The 23157-nt window shown below is 48.1% G+C and overlaps 1 protein-coding gene and 1 long non-coding RNA gene across 5 annotated transcripts in view; one reads left to right on the forward strand and one right to left on the reverse strand.

Annotated features, from left to right (window-relative positions):
* Nucleotides 1-23157, reverse strand: part of ZDHHC14 (zinc finger DHHC-type palmitoyltransferase 14) — a 300608-nt gene that overhangs the window by 32797 nt on the left and 244654 nt on the right. For all 4 annotated transcript variants that reach the window (XM_032253217.1, XM_032253216.1, XM_032253214.1 and 1 more), the window contains exons 4-5: nucleotides 16026-16163; nucleotides 11311-11359 (exon numbers count right to left, since the gene is read on the reverse strand). In XM_032253217.1, the coding sequence (XP_032109108.1) occupies nucleotides 11311-11359; nucleotides 16026-16163 (187 nt within the window). The remainder of the gene's footprint in view (nucleotides 1-11310; nucleotides 11360-16025; nucleotides 16164-23157) is intronic.
* LOC116533453 lies at nucleotides 192-21978 on the forward strand. Its single transcript, XR_004261299.1, has 3 exons — nucleotides 192-203; nucleotides 2099-2109; nucleotides 21900-21978. It is a non-coding gene; the product is annotated as an uncharacterized LOC116533453 (long non-coding RNA).

The raw sequence follows: 23157 nt of genomic DNA on the forward strand, positions 1-23157 counted from the left end.
TCTGTTGCCCAGGCTGGAGTGCAGTGGTGCAATCTCAGCTCACTGCAACCTCTGGCTCCCAGGTTCAAGTAATTCTCCTGCCTCAGCCTCCTGAATAGCTGGGATTACAGGTGCCCGCCACCACACTCAGCTAATTTTTGTATTTTTAGTAGAGACGGGGTTTCACCATGTTGGCCAGGCTGGTCTTGAACTCCTGACCTCAGGTGATCCTTCTGCCTCGGCCTCCCAAAGTGCTGGGATTACAGGCGTGAGCCACCTGGCCTGGGCAGCTTTTCTGTTAATATCTCATGTGCTTTAGAAACATTTTATAAATTGCAGAATGCAGTCCCACTCTCAGCTTGCAGCTGTATCAAAATGACATGAATCCAACGTACGACGTGAGACACAACATGCAGCCTGCTTGCGCGAGCCTCACCCTGGGACCCAGCAGTCACTCCCCCACAGTAGGTCTTATGGAACCATCATCATCATCATTCATAACAGTGGCTGGCATCACTGGGATGTGTCAGGTACTGTTCTGCTTAAACCTCAGAGTGACCCAGGGAGAAGTGTGACTCCCCCTCAACAGATAGGGAAACTGAGGCAGAAAGCAATGAAGTAATTTGCTTGAGAAATAGCAGAGCCAGGACTTGAACACTGGAATTCTGCTCTCCTGGGATGACAGAAGAGCCTTGGGCTGGTCCCTTTCCTAATTCTTGCCAAGGGGCAGGTGGTCCTAGACTGACCCCAGCCTCTGCTGGGGGGAGGTAGGGCGTTCCTAGTCCAGGATTCGTGAACCTGTAGCGGCTTACATGGTTCATTCCCTTTCACATCCACCCTCAGACTCAGACACAAATATCCAGACACACATTCCTCACTGGCCCACTAGCTATATGCTGAAAATATCTATGCCATAATAAGATCAAGAAATAGAAATTTATTTTAAAGGTATTGAAACCCATTTACTGTTTCTTTTCCTTGTTTTTTTTAGAAAGAGAAAGGAGAGGAAACAATCCAACTACTGGAAGCCAAGTTCATAAGCAGCCAGGACTTTGTTTACTCCATCGAGGACGGGTTTCAAATCATAGCAGCTACCGCTGTGCCTCTGTCTCCCCCACAATCCCTGCTAAGACAGTCTGTCCCCACTGTGGCCAGAGGGATGGCTTCAAATTCCCCACAGCCCTAGCCTAAGAGGTTGCACACTGAGGGACTCCCTAAACGTTTATGAAATCGAAAAGCTCTGAAGAGTGCTGCTCTGCAGAGACCCTTTTCTCGAGTTCCTGCCGAATCCCAGAAGTGCTGGCTCTGTGTCCTACTATGCACCCAGCCCCGCACTGAGGAACAGGGGCTTCCTGCCCTAAGGGAATAGGGGCTCTGTTTGCAGCAGGAAGCTATGTAAGGGAAGAAGGCTGTGCAGGCCAGAATGGTTAGGGTGCTTCAGTATTTGGAGGATCATAAAAGGTGAGAGATCACAGAACCACATATGTTACATGTCCAGAATTCCCTGGATTCCAGAATGGCAGGGAGATGACACCCTTGTTGTCATTCAAATACAATGTGGGCCTGTGCATTCTTGTGTTTTAAAATTTTTGAGTTGTAATTTCCAACATGATGAATAACTCTATCATCTATCTATCTATCTATCTATCTATCTATCTATCTATCATTTATCTGCCATCTATCTCTCTACCTACCTTCAAAATATATACAAACAAAAGCTCTGTGGGGGTCCTTCATAATTTTTCAATGTGTAAAGGAGTCTTGACACCAAAACATTTGAGACCTGCTGGAATAGAATAGTAAAATAGTAAGTGCCGTTGGGACACTTCATTAAACACTTTGAAAAAATCAAGTTCGAACTTCAGCCTGCATCAGATCCACAAAACCACCTGATAGAGAAGTTACTGCACCAAATGTAGGAAACACAATATAAAGGTATTTGAGGAAAATTAAGGAAACATTCATGTAACTTTGGGGTGAGGATATGAGACACAAACCAAGGAGTCATGTTGTGTTCATTAATAAACATTTTTGTGTAAAAAAGTAAAGTTAAATGTTGGATTTGGAGATTGGCAAAGGATACTTAAGAGATTATTATTGTTACTGAGAATACATTAAGAACTCCTACATGTTCATAGAAAAAGAATAAATAACCCAATTGATACATGGACATATACATTGTGATAAGAAAAAAAGACGCACACGAGTGTAAAAAGAGGTACAATCTATTATCCAGGAAATGGAAATTAAAACAATGTAATTTTTTTTCTTTTCATCAAATTGGCCAAAATGACAAGACTGTTCACAGCCAGTGCCATAAATGTGTGGGGACACAGGAGCACGGGCTGGCCCAGTCTGTTACGAGGAGCATTTGGTGTGTGTATCAACACTTAAAAGTGCTTTGCTTCAACTCAGAGATGCCACAACCTGTCAGTTCTAGTGACAGAGTAACGTGCACACAGAGATACACACAAGAAAATTCACTACTTCATTTCATGAACAGTCAAATAAATTAAGAAATCTAATATCCATCAACAGGAGACTAAACTACAGCTCATCTACACTTTGGAGTTCTATGAAGTAATTTAAAAAAAGAATGAGGTAGATCTATATATTGTCATGGAAACGTCTCCAGGAAATATTTAAAAAAATCAAATTGTGGAACCATGCAAAAAGAAGGGTCCTTTTTAGGTACAAGTCCTCCCACCCCCATATCAGCATATGTGTACCATGTGCACGGATGTATTCAAACTCTAAGACCATCTGGAAGGACACACCAAACCCGGCAAGGATTCCTACAGCATAACGGAGGAAGGGCCAAGACCAGCACTTCCGTTTTCACTCTTGTATTTCTGGACCATTGGGGATTTTTTACAATGATCATACATTCTTGTAGGACTTGGTTGATTTGAAAAAACAAACAACCTCTTCCCCACCCTGTGATCTTATGAGACATGATCTGATGCTTTTTTTTCCTGACCCTCCCTCAGTGGGACTGGTTAGGGGCAGCAGGAAGTACCTCAGTCCCCTGGCGAGAGAGAGGGGCAGTAGTTGGGAGAACCGGGCTCTAGCTCTGGACACCCCTGAGCAAGTCATTAACTTCTCAGCATAGCTGCAGCTGTAAGCAGCCTAGGGGCACCTGTCCTACCTACTTTCTGGGGTCTCTCTGAGGATCAGTAGGTATCAGGATGGGCAGGTTAACAAAGACTTGTGCTGCCTTTGTGATTTTCCCATTGTGGTGTCCTTTCTGTGGGCCAACCTGAAGCCTCCTACCACATTCCATTAAAACGGATGACGCGTATTAGGCCATCGTGCTTTTCAGATGGGTCAGTATCCAGTGAAGGGAACTTGGGGATGAAAATGCTTTCTGTCTCAGCCTCCGCAAATGGAGAATCAATTAGCATTTGATTTACCAACCACAGAAGACCCTCCATATTTTGAGAGAGTTGAACAATAAGTCATGATTAAAAATGGCTGTAATCCCTCTAATTGGATGTTAATGCTATGTTACATTAAAATAACTGTGGATGAGCAGGGCTTCACCTTTCAGGGTCTTTCTCAGGGAGGCCCAGGGCCCCGGGGCTCCCCAGCACATGTTCCTGAGGGTTTCCGCCTCCGAGAAACGGAGAAGCCCAGGCGGCATCACCACATGGCTTCCCTCACAGGCGCCTGACGCGTAACATTTCCTATGAGGCTGCGACATTCTCATTGACAGGCAGCTGATTTTTGTTTTCCTCCTTTCATATTACATGCAGGTAACTAAAGAGAGGAACTTCAGGTCATTCGAGGCCAATGGAGACACTCATGTGTTGTTTTTTTTTCTTTGAGACGGAGTCTCACTCTGTCACCCAGGCTGGAGTGCAGTGGCGTGATCTTCATTCTCTGCAACCTCCTCTTCCTGGGTTCAAGCGATTCTCCTGCCTCAGCCTCCCAAGTAGCTGGGACTACAGGCACATGCCACCATGCCCAGATAGTTTTTGTATTTTTAGTAGAGATGAGGTTTCACCATATTGGCCAGGGTGGTCTTGAACTCGTGACCTCGTGATCCACCTGCCTCGGCCTCCCAAAGTGTTGGGATTACAGGCGTGAGCCACCACCCCCGGCGAAGTGTGTTAACTTTCAGTTTCTTTTTATAAACATATCTTAGACAGAACTCACCATTGCTCCCTAAACCAGCACTAGCTGTATCCCCGTCCAGCATGGCCATTTCTCCTGGGCTCCATCGGCAGAACGCTCCTCCTCCTCCACCCTCACCCTCCCCAGGCACGGATCCAACTGCCCTCCTTCTCCCTACTGAGCTGTCCCCTGCCACTAACTTCCCCCCCACCCCGCCAGGCTTTTCCTCTACAAACAACTGTTTCATTCTGTTGTGTCCTCTGATGCAAGATAAATGTTCTTTCCAGGTGCAGTTCCTCACGCGTGTAATCCCCGCACTTTGGGAGGCCAAGGCAGATGGATCACTTGACGTCAGGCCAGCCTGGCCAACATGGTGAAACTCCAACTCTATTAAAAACACAAAAAACTAGCCAGGTGTGGTCGTGAGCTCCGTTACTTGGAAGGTAGAGGCGGGAGAATAGCTTGGGCCTGGGAGGCGGAGGTTGCAGTGAGCCGAGATATCGCCACTGCACTCCAGCCTGGGTGACAAGAGCGAGACTCCATCTCGAAAATAAATAAATAAAATAGATAAGTGTTCTTTAAAACAAGCATCACAACCCAGCTCTGATGATGTCATTCACCCACCAGCATGCAGGGGATGAAGGGACCCCACCTCCTTAGTCTTCAACACTGTCACACCTGCCCTCATCCCATTGGGGTTTAGCTGTCACAGCAGCTCCGGTTTTCCGTCACACGCTTGGGTGTGTAAGTGCACCGATGTGCTCACACGATGCAGGGCAGACCACATGTTGATGGGGAGCCCTGCCTCCTTTTGATGCCCAGCCCTGGTGGGCACCCTGCCCAATGTGGAGTGGGCACAATGCCAGGATGCCAGCTGTGGCCCTGCAGATGGGCTGTTCCTTCCTGATAGCCCCTGGTACCATCCTCCAGGCCCTGTTCCCACTGTGGGAACTGCCTGGGACCTTTCCCTCCATGTCCCCCACTAGAACCCACCCATGTCCCACAGCCCTGAGAACCGCCTGTTTACATGTCCCTGCAGGATGCCCCACCTCAAGGCCAGGCTGTGTCTTTTTCCTGGCATCTAAGCCTTATTCTGCATAAGGAATCCTAGCGAGAACCCAGCTCTGTGCAGCAGCAGCTGCCGGCAGAAGAGGGCGAGCCTGTGCATTTGTGCGCTTGCTCCGTCTCCCCACCCTCACCCTTCCAGGCCCCACCTGGCAGGTTTTGCCCATGGTGGATGTTGAGTAAAATGATTTTACAGGAAATAGTTGCTGAGTGGATCTGCTTTGTTTGAACATGCCTGGCTGTGTGGACAGAGTGCCCTGCTCCCCCCCTTTTTTTATCTTTTATTTTTGAGAAGTCTCTCCATTCGTCTCTGTCCCTCGGGAAGGGCAGGGGGCTCTTGTCCAAGGTATGAGGCAGCCACCTCACTGCCGCAGGCCCTGAGAACCCCCTCCCCACTGCCTCTGCTTCTCAGATGCAAAGAAGAAAGGGAGAAAATGGAGCTTGGTGCAGGCAATGGGAGGTGGGAAGGGAGGAGGAGGAGGGAGGGAGGACCAACTATGGACTCTAAGCCGGAAGTGCACCCTCCAAGGCTGCATCCCAGCAGCGGGCACCCTGTGCTATCTCTCACCCCTGGCAGGGCTGACAGTGCAGACTGGGAAGGGGCCTGCCGAGCACCTGAAAATGAGCCGTTCTATCCACAGACATCTAGGGCCTCCCCTACTCCCCTGCCTCCACCTCCCTCTCCTCCCTCCCTCTCCTCCCGGGCTGGCCACACCCTGGCACTAGATACCACCCAGTCTGGGCTTACAGTAGAAGCTGCTCAATTCTTTTCTCCTAAAGTTCTGCTGGGTTTTACGTGGGCCTGATAAAGAGCTTTTAGTTGATCAATGCTTCCATCATTACACTGATATTTCTGCTCAGGCATCTCGGATGGTTGTGTATTAGCCATTTTTGTTTCTAATCTCTCTCACTTCCTCAATGACACTGTTGCTTTTAGTTGGATATTTTATAGATCTGTTGTGAGAAACCTTTGCCTGTGGCCTTATTTCTCATCAAAATATTTTTTATTGCATGGTCAGATGAGATATGAGGTCACCAAAAATGTGAAAATACAAGTTATTGCCTTGCCCGAGAAAACGCTGCAGAGATCACTCGCAAAGCGTCCACTAGATGCCAGTCCTGTGCTCAGGCAATTCAGCTGGGAAACTTCCTTCAGTTCTAAGAGCTAGGGACTTTTAGATTCTTGCTCTGGATGGAGTACAGGTCTAGAGAGGATGCATTGTGGGCAGCTGTCCATGAATCAAAGGACAGCTTTAATGAGCATGCCCCAGATCAAACTCATCCATCATAAACCAACCACCCCAACAGACACTCTCAAGCTCTCAGGATCTCGGCCGTGGAAGGGGGCTGGGAGGTCCTGAGTTTAGCATTTCTCTGATGCTAGAATCCCCTACCACACTGACAAGCAGGACCCATCTGCCTTGCTAGCACCCCAGTCACTGTGACCTGAGGGCCAGAACCCTGAGTGGCTGCTGAGATTGCCACACTCTTCCTCAGGAGCCACAGGGCCTCACTGTGTAAGCTCCCGCTGGCATCCCTATGCCACCTCCAAAGTCACAGGTGTCCAGGGGAAAGGCAGGCACCAAAAATGCCAACAGGCGTGCTGATGGGATCCAGCCCTACTCAGCACATGGTTCTCTATGAACCAGAGCAAATGCTTTTTCAGAAAGACACGGCAAGCCCGCAGCACCCAAAGCATGCTTATCCTTCTGGAACACAAAGTTGGGATAAATCATCCGTGCAATCCTTCTTCATAGACTCACTGGAGGGGGAACTCCTCCAAAGCACATATTTCAAACAGAAAGCCCCCATCTGAACAGAGAAGCTTTAGGCAATCACAATGCTGACGAGGGGAGGGGTGTCAGTGACACACAGAAGAAATGCTGATGTGCTTTGCACGTTAAAGCACCCAGCACCTTGCTTTGCAATGTGGGTGTGTGTCTAATGTTCTTGAAACTCACTCCTGCTTCCAAAAAGGACGAAGGAGACCCAGGCTGGGGCACTACCGGCACTGCTCACTTCTCCTGAACTGGGAATGGAGGCGTCGCTGGTTCTTCCCGGACCTTGCTTCTGGCCCCCACTTTTCTCCCAGAGGAATGGGGTTTTGTCAGGGTCTTTTTGTTGGTTGCCCTGAGGTATTTTGGGTTTAGAGTTAAGTCTCCTTTTCGCAGGCAGGAGCCCATCAGAAAACCCTGGGTCCATGGAGGTGCCATAAGACCAAGTGGGGAGCGAATCAGTAGGAGCTAGCGAGGATGAGCAGCCTCCCTGCGAGCGGTGTGGGCCAGCAAGGGCCTTCCAGGCAGCCTGCGAGCACTTCCAGCCGGAACTCCAGGGAGGACATGTCTGTGTGCATCTCTACCTATTGACAGACATACAGATACAGATGTGTGTGTGTGCATGCACGACACACACACACTTATACATCCTCATATATGTGTGTGTGTGCATCTATAGCTATGTACACATATATATACGAGGGCTTAAAAGTACACACACAAATCTAATGATAGACAGCGCTGTGTGTGTGCGTGTAGGTGTGTGTGTGCGCGCGAGTGCGCGCGTGTTTAAATCCATCAAGTGACCTGGCCTGCAGTGAGCTTCACGGATGGGCTTAGACGGAATCCCTCTCCAATCCACCTGCATTCCAGTGCCTGCTTCTTGGGGTACCTCCTGTCTGACGGCCTGGGGTGGGCAGAATGGCGGCCTCCCTGGAGATGTACCCAGCCTCTTTCCTGGCACCCCTGAATACTTTACCCAACATGACACAGGGAGTATGCAGTTGCGATGAGGGTTATCCACCATGAGATGGGCTGGGAGATTAGCCTCAAATATGATTGAGGGCCAATATCTGGAAGCAGAGAGGTTTCCGGGCTGAGGTGGAAAAGTGGGGTGAAGGAGCAGCAGGAGGGGCGCAGGGCGTAGGAAGGGCTCCACCCAGCGTCTGGGTTTGAGGATGGAGGGGCCTGGGGCAGGGACGGTGGAGGCCTCTAGACTGAGAACAGCCTGCCTATAACCTGCAAGGAAGCGAGGCCCTCAGCCCCCCACTTCATGAACCTAGTCAACAACCTGAGCCCGCCTGAAGAGGACTCCCCAGAGCCTCTGGGTACAACTCTGGGGGGTGACACCGCAACTGCAGCCTCACGGGACCCGGAGCAGAGAAAGCCAAGCCCACCGGACTGGAGCCCACGGGGTGTGCGACGAGGGATGTGTGCTGCCTTCAGGGATACGACCTGGCTGCTCAGGGCAGCAGCACCAGGCGCGGACACTCTGGAAGGCCTTGACTGGTGGTGCGGCGGGCGTCTGGGTGCTTAGGGATCTGCGAGCAGTCAGCAGGCTGCGGCTGACCAGCCCCGAGCATGGCAGAGGTGCCAGGAACTCCAGCTGGGGAAGGGCGGGGAGGGGAGCAGAGAGCTGTGGGCGGAGAGTCAGCACCCAGATGCGGAAACACTACTTGGAAAGGCAGCAGCTGAGACTTCTACACATTTTCAAAAACTGAGCCAATAGGGAACACTATTTACCTCCATTTGAGAATGATTTTTAGGGGAAAATGAAGTTTGCTCTGGCCTGAGTAAGAGCATCTTTCCTCTTCCCTTCCCTCCCCGCACCCCTTCCTGCCGCTGGCTCCTGGCATGGCCAGCACGGTACTGCCAGGCTTCCTTCCTAACAGCAGCCCTGGTCTGTGCCCTTCGGGGGATACCGTGTTCCTGGTTCTGCAGACTGTCAGCCCAGCCGCAGCACGCGCCGCGCAGACGTGTGCTCTCAAAGAAGGTCTGGCAGAGTCTCTTTGAAATCCTTCTGGCTATGCCTGGAAGCCGTGCTTTGGAGCTGTCTCTCCTGTATTTCTTGAATAACTGACTTTGTCAGCATATCATTGTCAAGTACACAGTGGTTGACTATTGCGGGTCAAAAAACTGAGACACAAAAGGGTTAAGAAATGACTCCGGACCTCATAATTAATTGCGAGCATTAAAAGATTTGACCCCAGTTCACGACTGCCTTCTTGGTCTCTAATGAGAGTCCTTCTGGGATCTGGATAGGATAAGATGCAGGACTTGGGAGGTGTGTCGGGAGCTCTGCTACAGACCAGGCAGCAACAACAAGGCCACTCCACACACAGCCCCTCCGTGCTCCACCTGAAGTGGACACACACGGAGCAGCAGGTCGCCAGCAGGCCGGACACAAAGCATCTGGAATGGCCAGGCTCCAAGGTCAGCCTTTCTCAGCAGCGACGAAGCGCTTCCCCCTCCCAGCTGAGAGGCACTCCTGTCATGGATATTTGTCTGAAATGTGCACCAGGCCTCCTGCACACACACAGGAGCTCAGGGAGGCACAGGTGCTAGAGCAGAATTGAGGGGAGGTGGCTGAAGCTCCCACAAATGTGAGGCTCCAGAAAACCTTCCAGGTGGCACTCTGGACCCCAATGCCAGTTCTGGGACAGATTTATAAAACAATGTGACCAGCATGCTTTCACGACACAACTGGTTCCTTATGAGACATAGGCAAGCCTTTTCTTTAGGAAGGAAGAGGCGGTGTGGCTAAGAGCTTTGTGGAAACAATGTTCCCTGAAAATAGAAGGGCACAGAGAGGTGACAGTGGGGGAATGTCGTCCCTGGTGGAGTTGGGAGAGGAATGGAGGACATTTCTCACTGGACCTGTTCTTAATAGCACGAGTATTGATGGTCTCATTCATTCCCTGGGCCACTTTTCCTCCCAGTCAACTTCTTCCCACATCATTAATAGAAGACAGGACCTATCTGTTGAATAGGTACATTTGTACCTTTGTACATCTTCCACATGTCCCAGTCCTATTCCACAGTAGAAATCTGAGTTTAAAAAGTATTAGTTGACTACAGAATCTGGACCTGTAGCCAACATCCTATGCTGCCCATAAACACAGAGGTACCAGAAAAAGAGATATCATCTATTACGGAGACATATAATGTTTATAGGAACACATTTGTTTTTAGATCTATCTAAATACCTCCCCCCTCTCAAACACACAGGACATGGCAGGCTGACTTTAAGAACATGATACATATATCATATTAAATTTCTTCATTTTTTAAGAATTCCCTACCTCGCTGGGCATGGGCTCATGCCTGTAATCCCAGCACTTTGGGAGGCCGAGGCAGGCAGATCACTTGAGGTCAGGAGTTTGAGACCAGCCTGGCCAATATGGTGAAACTCCATCTCTACTAAAAATACAAAAATTAGCCAGGCATGGTGGCACACACTTGTAATCCCAGCTACTTGGGAGGCTGAGGCTGTGGTGAGCCGAGATGGCGCCACTGTACTCCAGTCTGGGTGGGTGATGGAGTGAGACTTAGTCTCAAACAAAACAAAACAAAACGAAGGATTTCCTACCTCAAGATAAAAATCACTCTAGAGAGTAATGAGGAGTTCAAGTCTAGTTTACCTGATTATATGAGGAAGAAAAAGAACTGGGTCCCTGACAAGCTAGGTCAGGGGGACCCATGGGCTGATGCCACACCACTCTGTATAAAGCCTGTGACCCCCGGGAAGGATGAGATCTCATTCAAGCACTTCATGGGTGCATGTTTTTCTTTCAAGATTCAAAATACTATGCTTGGGAGGTTGGGAAACCATCCTCATTCATCCAAATGACTTGAGATTGACCATCTTTAACCTATCCAGGGTTATAAAAGGGTGTTCTGTTCCTGGAAATAATATAGTGATCTAAATGGCAAACTGTAACCCCAACAGAATGGATACACAGGGGTCTGGGGATTTGCACCTGGAGACTGCATATCAGGACGCGACCCCCACGTGGGCGTACCTAAATGTTCTGTGTGGACAACCTGGCGATCAAAATGAGATCAGTTGCAGCCCACAGCCCTACTTCTCCCCAAACTGACCTGGCAGAACACAAATCCATGCTGATTTCTGGAGGTGGGTAAGAATTCATACTTGGCTTCCTAGCTAAATAAAGAGCACTTGGATTTCAACAGGCTGAGTCACTCAGGGATGGAAGTATTCCGAAGCTGCTACTCCTGCCAGTGCATATGAGGGAGTTCTCTGGAATAAGATATATGAGAAGCAAGGCCAGAAGATGAGGGGGTGAGCACGTAGAAGGTCAGCCAGATACTCAACACGTTAGCATTGTGAAAACAGAACCACCACAAAGGATATCTTGCAGGACTGTCCTTAAGGGCATTTAGGAATCCTGTCTGCTGGGAACCTGTGGGAATGAAACCAAAATTTAGTATGCAGACATAAACAGCCTTCATGCTGAACGCTCTCTCATCTACATAAAAGTAATAGGTGGCTAAAGATCAATTAAATCATATTTTGCAAGTGCTACGACACCGAGTTTACTGATCAGAGACTGAGGCTCCACTAAAGTTTTTCACCAAGAAAATGGAGGATTCGTAATTGGGCCCAACATCTGCAGGGTATTTTTCAATAAAAGCAGATGGATGTCTGCGCACTTTCCCATAAATTATAGTTCTGATTACTCCTTTGTTTTTCTCATTTTAATAGGAAAACAGAATACTGTATGCTATCTTTTCTCTTCTGTTTTCCCAAATTTGTTAACTTTTGACCCTGGAAGTTCTATAAACTAGGCTACAGCATATGAAAGACTTCTTTTTCTGTATCCAGAGTAAACAGTCATAAAGCTGAAATTTACTAGACTTCTTCTGGGTTTTAGACATTTTAATATGAGCTGTCTTATGCAAGAAGACATTTCTTTAGGGGCTTGAATAAAGAAGCATCTGACAGAAAGCAGTTTTTATTTTATGCATTGACATCATACTTTTAAAAATAAAAATACAGAGGAAGTCTTAACAATCCCATCTTGGGGTAGCAGTGCCAGGTCCCTCTGTGCCGTGGGAAGCCACTGAGCCTCAGGGGACATAATCCAGCCCTCAGGCAGCAAGGAAATGATACAATAGATGGGTGCTATGGTGTCCCTGTGGCATCTGACCGCAGGCACAGGTGCACTGTAGGACTTGGTGGCAGGGGGTGAGTGGTCACTGTGTCCCCATGTGTCCCACTATGGGAGACCACCTGGGAGGGTGAAGAGTGGCTTGGCTCCCTATTCTTCCCAAGGTCCCTTTACCTCTGTGCCCATGGCCCATGTGTCTGAGCTGTGGGACACAGTGGGTGGGAAAGGCTGTGGGGAGGAGCTGCATGGAACACTAATCAGGAGGGATGGTGCTTAAGCCTTCCTCCTCCATCTCTGCCAGCCCCAAAGGGCACAGTGGCAAGCACCTGCGCAGCCGCATGGAGCAAACGCAGCCTTGAGGCAGATGAGGAACCAAAAGAAATGATTTCTCTTTCTCTACTGCACCCAAATTGTGCGGCTTGCCTAAACTCTCCTTCCTCTCCAAGGAAATCCATACTTTGCCTTCCCAGGAATCTTGGAGGCCACAGAAGGAAGTCCAGTCCTTCCCCTAAGAGCCCAGGACCCGGGAGTGAGACTCAGATGTCAGCTCTCCCCTCTGCCTGTGCCAATGTCTTCTGAGGCTTAGTGGGTAACAGGAGCCATGTAAACCCTGTGCCCTTCCTGAAGCATCACATAGGGTGGATAGATAGGGTGGTGGGGTCGTGTCATGAGGGTCATTAAGGAGGGGGTGTCGAACAAGAGAAAAGGAAAAGCTTTATTTGCTTTTGCATTCCAATAACTTACAGGCAGGTAAATTCTTAATACTTTTGTGTAGAAGAAGAGATTAACAATACTTAAACATAGACTAAGTAAAATCCAGTTTGGTGGAGCCAGGGTGAGTGAAACCTTAGAGAAGCTGAAAGTGAAATGCACATTACAACCTGAGTGTGGTGGCAGGTGCAGATGTCACCGTGTGTATGTGTGAGAGCATGTGTGTGTGCAATGGTGTGTGACTGAGCATGACAGCATGTGAGTGTTTGTGTGTGTAACGGTGTGTCAGCAAGTGCAACTGTGATTGTGAGCATGAGTGCACAACAGTGTGAGTGAGCACAGCATGTGTGTATGTGAGTGTGCAATGGTGTGTCACCAAGTGCCACTGTGTCAGCATGTAAGTGTGCAACAGTGTGAGCATGAGTGAGCATGACAGTGAGTGTGCAATGATGTTAGTGCAAGTGAGCATGACAGCATGTGTGTGAGCCTGAGTGTGCAACAGTGCGAGTGACCATGACAGCATGTGAATTTGTGAGAGCATGAGTATGTGAGTGTGCAACGGTGTGAGTGCAAGTGAGCATGACAGTGTGTGTGAGCATGTGAGTGTACAACAGTGTGAGTGACTATGACAGCATGTGAATTTGTGAGAGCATGAGTATGTGTGTGCAATGGTGTGAGTGCAAGTGAGCATGACAGTGTGTGTGTGAGCATGTGAGTGTGCAACAGTGTGAGTGACCATGACAGCATGTGAATTTGTGAGAGCATGAGTATGTGAATGTGCAATGGTGTGAGTGCAAGTGAGCATGGCAGCATGTGTGTGTGTCAGCAAGTGCAACGGTGAGTGTGTGAGAGGATGAGTGTGCAACAGTGAGTGAGTATGACAGCGTGTGAGTGTGCAACTGAGTATAGGTGAGCACAACAGCATGTGTATGAGTGTCCAACAGTGAGTACGAGTGAGCATGACAGCATGTGTGTGGGAGTGAATGTGCAACAGTGTATGACTGAGCATGACGGCATGTATGTGTGTGCAACAGTGAGTATTAGTGAGCATTACAGCGTGTGTATGTGAATGTGCACCAGTGTGAGTGCGAGTGAGCATGTGTGAGCATGTGTGTGTCAGCGAGTGTATGTGTGTGAGAGCATGTGAGTGTGCAGCAGTGGGAGTGAACATGACAGCATGTGAGTGTGAGCATCTGAGTGTGCAATGGTGTGAGAGTGAGCGAGCATGACAGCATGTGAGTGTATGTGAGTATTGGTATGTATGAGTATGATTAGCATGTGTGAGTGTGGGTATGTAGGGTATGTGTGAGTGTGAGAGTGTCTGTGAGTCCATGAGCATGTGTGTGTGTGTTCCTTGAGTTTATGTATACGACTAAGCATGTGACAACTGGCCCTTGATATCCACAACGCAGGGGCAAGGCCATAAATACCATCCCATAATATACACGAAAGCATCTAGAAGTTGTTAAAGGTGATATAAAAATCTACGTCTAGGCCAGGCAAGATGGCTCATGCCTATAATCCCAGCACTTTGGGAGGCTGAGGCAGGCAGATCACCCAAGGTCAGGAGTTCAAGACCAGCCTGGCCAAGATGGTAGACCCCATCTCTATTAAAAATACAAAAATTAGCCAGGTGTGGTGGCCCACGCCTATAATCCCAGCTACTCAAGGGAGGAGAATCGCTTGAACCCAGAAGGCGGAGGCTGCAGTGAGCCGAGATCCTGCCATTGCACTCCAGCCTGGGCAACAGAGTGGCACTCCATCTCAAAATAATGCTGATAATACTAATAATAATGCTGAAACACTGCTTTTCAGTGCCACGTGTGTGCTGGAGGATCGGCCTGTATTTCTTCCCTAGCTGTGTAACAATTACTTCTTTGAAAATAACATATGATCCCCTACTTGTTCTCTCTGCTTCTTTTGTCTATTAATGCACAAATGGGATCCTAGCCACATTTTTGCCATTCGGAGGACTCTGAAAATAGAGAGGGTGCCCCGTCTGCATCCTGCCCAGCTGGTGTGGCAAAGGCGGGTGCCCACTGTCCTCTTGCAAGCACACCAAGTTATGGCTCTCAGGCACATATTACACATTATAGTCAGAAAGAATGGGAAGTAGGGTTGAAAGTACCTATGAAAATTTGGGATGGTCCATGTAACAGCCCAATTTGACTAATATTCAAAAAGGATGAATGCAAAACATTCCCTACCCCCCACTTCCCCCACCCTCAATATAAACTCCACCAGAAGAGAAGGGGAGGAAGATGTGCCCTTAATATGAGCTTGAGCCCACACCATTTGTGGTTTGAGCACTGTGGCCTGGGAAGAAAGTGGAACCTCCATTCAGATACTTACGGAACATTCCAGAAAGAAGCTATGGACTTGCTAATGAGGTGTTATACTTCAGGAATGCGGAGAAGAGGCAAGGCTAGTGCTTAATGCACTATTGGTACTGTGATGGAGGTTTAAGGGCCTCTGTTTATAGCTCAATGCAAATTAACTTCCTTCTCATCATTTTCTATTGTAGGAAAGTGACCAAGAGACAAAAGAAATTCAAACTTACAACCCTCAGAATGGGGAATGAAAAGATGCCATTTGCTTAGGCAAATATGTACTAAAATCATTTATTTCCAAATCTAATTTTTAATAAAAGTTGCTTCCTTTATATGCCAGGGGAAGTTAGTCCATGTTCTAGCAGATACTTCAACATCTTACCCAATGTATGTTTTTAACATATATAGATTTGTGTGCAAGAAAACCTCGTCTTTCTCCCCAGACGTCTTTTCTAGGGAGGGTGGCTGGTGACTGTTCTTGGATAAGGAGATAGCACAGTAAGGAAGGAAACTCTACTGTTCAATGTCATCTCTGCCGCTCATGGTCCTTTATGCAAATGTGGGGATGAGTCTTCCAGGGGACCCCTTGGCAGGAGAAAAAGTGAGGTCACTGACGTTGGAATAGGGACGTGCGTATCAAGGAGAAGGTACTGTTGGTGAGAGCGCAGCCTGGCCCAGGTGTGACCCCTGGAAGATGCTGTGAAAGATGGGGTGGGGAGTGGGGGATGATGGGGACGGAGGAGGGTTGGAGGAAGGTGAGAAATGAAAGCGAGGCAGGCCAGAAGTGAGGAGGGGAAAGGGAGAAAGAAAGGCAAAGAGAGAGCCCGAAGTGATCAAAATATTAAACCAAAATAAACCAGAAAACCAAAGTCAGGCAAATGGTTACATACGTAATCTGATTTCGCCAGCATACTTACGAAGAATGACGTGGGTGAGAACGAATGCAAATATAAAGACTGTCAGAAAAGACAGAGATAAAATAAACATATAAAAAAATCTGTAGTTTCTTTTCCCCACACAGTTGCCTACCCAGGGACAGTGGTGATCAAACCGTTCTGAAATGAGAGGCAGAAAAAAAAAAAGTGGAAATCAATTAATAAAATGTCTTCTTACTTGCAGGAGCCCCACCCCTCCCACCCAGTACTCTGATGATATAACACAATGACATTATTCTGCATATTTCCAAATTAACCACTCAGAGAAATGCTTCACTTCAAGACAGTTCAAGGACATCATCATTCTTTCAACAGAATGTAACTCTTTTGAAAAAACAAAGCGTATGCATTCTTCTCAAATGGCAAGTTAAAGAAATAGGAGGGAAAATTCCCATTTCTTTTGGAAAGTAAAGATTTCCCTCTTTGGTAAAAGAAACCTCTTTGCATTCACTGAACAACCTTCCCTTAAGAGGGAACCATCATCACTTGATGGTAAGTGCTGGGCTGGGGCTGGATGTCAGTCAAGTGACCTGCTTTGCATAGTAAATGTCCATAGAGGGAGGCCACAAGGGGCCTGGGACAGGACAGAGGGACAATCCTTTGTTCTCAGTTACAACTGTTCAGCAGATATCAATCACATTTATTAAAACGCTGAGCCTCAAAACATTCCTATGAAGAAAATGATGGCCGTTGCCCTATTTTACAGATGGACAAACTGAGGCTTAGAGAGATGGGAGGCTGCCTGCACAGGGCCATTCAGCTCAGAAGCAGTGGAACTAGAACTTGAGGTCAGGTCTTTCACAGCTGCTCTGTCTTCCCACTGTATATGCTGCCTCTGGCACTTTGTAAATGACAGAGAGTCCGATTCGGGCATCAGTACACGTTTACCCATGGTACCCTAAGTGCAGACCCACAGCCTCTCACATGGACATCTGCACACAAAGTCTGCAAGGCATTGGAGATTTGTTCTTTCCCTTGCAAGTAATGGCAAAGGGCTTCTCTTTACTGATCAGCTGATCTTCTATTGAGAGCGCCATTCTAACACACCCGCTCATTCAAGACAGCCTGTGGCCGCCGGGGAGGACAGCGCTGGGCATAGGACTTAGCTTTCTCCTTGGGCTGTTTTCTGAGCTGAACTTGTATCCAGCTTTCATATTTTATCTACCTCTGTGTGCCTGAAAACATACCGGGAGTGCTATAGGAGGTGTGGCCATATAAACAAAACATAAAGTTAGGCAAGGTAGTCAGTTTCACGACTTTCTGGTCATGTATCATAAATCGGTCATCTTGTGTTTTTGGTCAAATGCAAGCTTGTTTTCTTGAAAAGGGCATGAGGACACCTGAATGACAGTGGTGGCGCAGGAACTGCAAGAGAATCATTGCTGTCTGCCAGTGGCAGTGACAAGAAACAGCCGATCTGAGCAGAGGACTTGAGGAGAGATTTCAGAGCTCCCTGGCGTGGTGATAAGCTGATGGCCTGTAAGATGCTGACACTCAGTGAGAATAACTTGTATGAGCGTACCCATGTGAGTTACATGATAACATGTGTTGTGGCCCCTCATGGCTGGAGAAGCTAACCCTGCAGAAAAACAACCTCCCTGGGGCTGGGGAGGGCTGCACAGGTGTATCACCGAGAATAACCGGGGCCACGGAAATTGTGTGATACTAGAATGATAGAAACATGCAATCATATGTTTGATCATATGTTTGCCCAAAGCCACAGATGTACCACACCTGGAGCGAACCCTAATAAACCGTGGACATTGGATGATAATGACGTATGAATGCATGTTCATCAATCCTAACAAATGTATCCACTCTGATGAGAGATGCTGCTCATGGGGGAGGCTGTGCCTGCGGAGGGCAGGAGTGGATGAAAACTCTGTGGACCTGCCTCTCAGTTTTGCTGTGAACCTAAAACAGCTTTGAAAAAAATTCAGTGTTTAAATATTAACAACAAACACACCTCATTTCCCCAAGTTACTGATCTACACAGTCTGTCCACTGAGAGGTCTATCTATCAGACGAAGTGCACACAAAGAAAAAATCTGGGCCAGCCAGAATTCCCTAAGACTTTGAGGCTGTCATTTTGAGAAATCACTTTTCTTCTCAATGTATGACTACAGAAAATGGGCATGACAGTGAAAGCCAGGGGCATAAAAGCACATTCTGGGTTGTAACCTCCAGTTCACTCCGGGAAAGTTGATCTCTAAATCCTATGTGTGGTGGGCTTGAGCTTCTTGACTGAAGTGAAAATTGCCTATCAGCAAAGAAGGACACAGGGCCCGGGAGGCATCGTTAACACCAGGGACACCCCACCCGATGCACAAAGGTCTTGCGGCACACAAGACTCTACAGGCCATTTCGACCATAGCAGCCAGTCACATTTTTAGCTTAGAAAGTTTAATAACAGCTAAGTGGTGACGCTGTGCTTTCCCGACAGAGGCAGCGTAACTACAGAAGTGAAAGCCACAGATGATGCGGATGGGACAGTTGCTCACGGAGCCTGGGGGCTTCTGGGGAAGCCAATGCCTTCTTAGAGAGGGGTATGCACTCCTGGCTCTCCAGTACCCTGAGCCAAAAAGCAGTTTCTTTCTAGAAACTTGTGTTGAATACTTTTTCTGGCAAACTTTTTCTGGAATTTTAGTGGCAAGAATCCCACTAAAAATCTAGGCTTACTGAGAAGTGATCGTAGTGAATGTTTTTTATGCCCTCTGTTGTGTTTGTTGAGTTTATGGTGGTAATGAGTCTGAGAGGCTCGGCGGGTGCCTCTGGGGAGTCAGGAGGCATCAGAGTCCTCGGGCCAGTGGTCTCACCAGCCTAATGCCCACCACACACTCTTGCACCCCAAGCCTGCATGCTTTCCCCACTCCCTTTCTGTGTGCTCCTCTCTGCCCGACACCCAGTGATCAGTAGTTCCCAGGGTCTTTTTCCATGGACTCTCTTCCTCTCTCGCTGGTACTGGTAATCCTTTTCATCTCAAGGTCCAAATGCCAACTCTACACTGATGCCTCCAGAATGGCCGCCTCTCGCCTTCAGCAACAGACTCCTCCTCAATGGCCTGACTGGCCCTTAAACTCCGCTTGTCTCGGAGAGGACATCCCGTCCTCCCGCCCCAAACACGTGCCTCTTCAGACTATCTGACCAGTTGCTCGACTCAGAACCCCAGGCATCATTCCTGACCCTGCCCTTTCTCTCACCCCCACATCCAACCCACGAATGAGTCCTATCAGCTCCGCTCCGGCTTCATCTGAAATCAGATGCTACGGTCTGACTGTGTGCCCCGAAGTTCATGTGCTGGAAACTTAGTCCCCAGTGCAACGGTGTTGAGAGGTGGGGCCTTGAAGAGGGGATTAGGACAGGAGGGCTCTGCTCTCATGAGTGGTTTAGGATTAACGTTGCTTTTGTGGGAGTGGGTTCCTCCTAAAGGAACGATCCTCTCCGCCTCCCACACTCTCCTGCCCTCCCGCCTTCTGCCACGGGAGGACACAGCAAGAACACCCTCGCCAGACACAGGCCCCTGGGCTGTGGACTTCCCAGCTTCCAGAATTGTAAGGAACAAATCTCTGCTCTTTCGAAATTACTCAGTCCGTAGTAATCTGCTGTAGCAGCACAAAATGGACAAGACAGCCTCACATTTGTTTTTCACTTGCTTTTGTCTGCCAACCCTACTCTGAGCCTAGCACATATTTGTCAAGTAGCTGAATACAGTCTCATCCTATTAAAGGGACATCTGCAGGAGTAAGTGCATTGCCCAAGGTCACGCCGTTAATGTATTGCAAAGCTGGGATGGGGGCCCAGCTCTATCTGTCTCCAAACCTGAGCTCCTGTCTATTAAATGCTACACCGCCTTTACTGAGGATTTTCCATGTCCCGAGCACTGTATCAGGTGCTAGGAATACTAAAAAGAAACAGCAACAGCATACGACACCATGGCTACAAACAGAGTTCCTTGTCTTATTTGGTGAGGACACAGTTTTCAGACACTAAAATATTACTTAGATCCAAGGAACCTACTCCTAATTTAGCTTTCATGTCAGTCAGGAATTGATTGCCATTGCTGGGAGCATACAGCGTGCTTTCTTTTTGGGTCGAGGATGAGAATGGGCCATGGAAAAGCAGTGAGACTTCACAGGGTGGCCCATCCCATCCTGGTGGGAGAGCCACCCTCTTGCCTCCAGCTCTGAAAGCGTTCAGAGAAGCGGAAGCTAAAGTGCTGTCAGAGTTACCTTCCAATGGGGTGGCCAGTGTCATTCAGTCCAGCGCAGAAAGTTGGCAAGAATTAGGCACAAGCTGAGCTGGGGAGACAGCAGGTGACTGCAACCAGCACATGCCATAGCTCCTAGGGGCCCAAGGGAACACGTCTGAGAAGCCCCACACAGCCATTATTAGACTATTATTTCTATACTTTCTGTGTGCAAAAATTGAATGGGTGTCCTGGGAGCCAGGGATGGCAGGGTTAGGGGTGCGTGTGATGGGAAGTTCTTTAAATAAGCACTTTCAAGTTCTTGCCATATTCTTTGATTCTAAAGTTTGGGTCCTGCCAGAGGGGAGTGGTCTCTATACCACAGCATCTCTGGAGGATTCCTTTTAAAAGATGTATTAGGACCAGGCGCAGTGGCTCACGCCTGTAATTCCAGCACTTTGGGAGGCCGAGGTGGCGGATCACAAGGTCAGATGGAGACCATCCCGGCCAACATGGTGAAACGCTGTTTCTACTAAAAATACAAAAATTAGCTGGGCATGATGGTGTATGCCTGTAGTTCCAGCTACTCAGGAGGCTGAGGCAGAAGAATCGCTTGAACCTGGGAGGCAGAGTGAGCCGAGATCATGCCACTGCACTCCAGCCTGGGTGACAAAGCAAGACTCTGTCTCAAAAAAAAAAAAAAAAAAGTATTAGTCTGTTCTCATGCTGCTATAAGGACATACTCGAGACTGGGTAATCTATAAAGGAAAGAGGTTTAATTGATTCATAGTTCTGCAGGGCTGGAGAGACCTCAGGAAACCTATAATCGTGGTGGAAGGGGAAGCAAACATGTCCTTCTTCACAAGGCAGCAGGAGAGAGAAAAATGGGAGCCAAGTGAAGGGGGAAGTCCCTTATAAACCATCGGGTCTCATGAGAACTCGCTCACTCTCATGAGAATAGTATGGGGGAAGCTACCCTCATGATTCAATTACCTCCCACCAGGTCCCTCCCACCACATGTGGGGATTATAGGAACTACAATTCAAGATGAGATTTGAGTGGGGACACAAAGCCTAATCATATCAAAAAAGGAGGAGCTACTCCCTAAGAGCCAGCTGGTGAATGGAATACTGAGGGTGGGGGATGGCTGGAAAACCTGGAAGATTCTAGAAAATAATGAGACTAAGTTAGCTAGCTGGGGGACCCTGGCCATGCCTCTGGCGGCACTGAGCTGCCTGCAGTGACCTGTGGACCTGCTGTCCTCTTTCATCTAGCTGGCTCCCAGAGGGGAGGAAACATTTCTAGTCACCTTCAGAGCCCTGGCATCTAAGTGCCTGGTGTGCAGCAGACAGACACCCAGTAACCATGCATTAAGTAAAGGCAGAAATGTCTTCAGTTGTGTTTAGTAGGTTTATGAGTCATCACTATTCCAGGTGCCAGGTGAAGACACTGACAAATGCTGGCAAAACATGAGATTCTGGGCATGCCAAGTACAAGACAAAGCAGGGGTCCAGGACTTCTGAATACGTTCTGAGAAGGCTGGGGGCTGGGAGATACTGATAGGGCGAAGGGCTGACAACAGCTGGCATGGACCAGCCCATGCAGAAAGAGGCGGTGGGGGGCAGGGGTGGTTTCACTCAAGCTTCATGGGATACCGGCGAGAGCCCCAGAGGCTGCAGTGGAATGCAAGTCACCCTCAGATCCTGTACAGGCTACAGTGGAATGCAAGTCACCTGCCCTCAGATCCTAAGTGGGCAAAGAAGGTTCCATTAAAGTGGCCAGTGGGAACACAGTTCAGGAAAAGGAGCTATGGTCCTATTTTGTGGACCTAAAACTCTAAATAATAATGAAAACAATTTTATTTATTATTTATTCATCCATTTATTTATATTTTGAGATGGAGGCTGGCTCCGTTGCCCAGGCTGGAGTGCAATGCCACGATCTTGGCTCATTGCAGCGTTTGCTTCCCAGGTTCAAGCAATTCTCGTGTGTCAGCCTCCCAAGTAGCTGGGACTACAGGCGTGCACCACCATATCTGGCTAATTTTTTTTTGTATTTTTAGTGGAGATGGGGTTTTGCCATGTTGGCCAGGATGGTCTCGAACTCCTGACCTCAGGTGATCCACCTGCCTCAGCCTCCCAAAGTGCTAGGATTGTAGGCGTGAGCCACCAAACCCAGCCGAAAACAACATTCTTAATGATTAAAGAAAGCTACCAGTTACTGAGTACCCACTGGAAGCACTATTTCATTTAACTTGACGGCAGCCCTAGAGGGCAGGTGCTATATTCCGTATCTGACAGCAGAGGAAATCAGTGAGAAAGGTTAGAACACTGGTCCCATCCTGAGCTTAGTCAACTGCGCCTTTCCTCGCATTAGAGGAAGATTTAATTTCTAAAAGAGATCAAATATGAAAAGGGTCCTTAAATATGGAGACTTACTGCAATAGGACAGGGACCAAAAATTCCACCGAAATATTGAGGGGAAAGTATTTACAAAAGCCGTATTTGAAGGCTGCTGGGGACAGGAATGAAATGTTTGTCCAAAAATGTTAAGAATTTGAACTCTCCCAGAAGTCAGGTTCTAACACAGGCCCTCAAGAGTGGATCTGGAGTCCAGACAAAATTACACTCTGTGGCCAGGCCTGCACAACAGGGAGGGGACCCAGAGCCAGGATTCTGCATTTACCATGCAGCGGTCACAGGCTCTGTGCAGACAGTGGCTCAGCTTGGTCAGGATGTGGGGAATAAGAATCCCAACCTCGGTCTCCGAGAGCATCTTGAGAATCCAGTGGAAAGGAGATGGAAATGTGCAGTCGAAATTTGAAATTTCTAATTTAAATGTTAATCACATTTTTATTAACATTTAAACATGTGACTTTAAATTAAGTCACATGTTTTTAAAGGTCTGAAGCAGAAAATTACTTTTCTT

This window comes from Sapajus apella, unplaced genomic scaffold, assembly GCF_009761245.1.
Source record: "Sapajus apella isolate SASKATOON/1434 unplaced genomic scaffold, GSC_monkey_1.0 scaffold82, whole genome shotgun sequence".
NCBI classification, from domain to species: domain Eukaryota; kingdom Metazoa; phylum Chordata; class Mammalia; order Primates; family Cebidae; genus Sapajus; species Sapajus apella.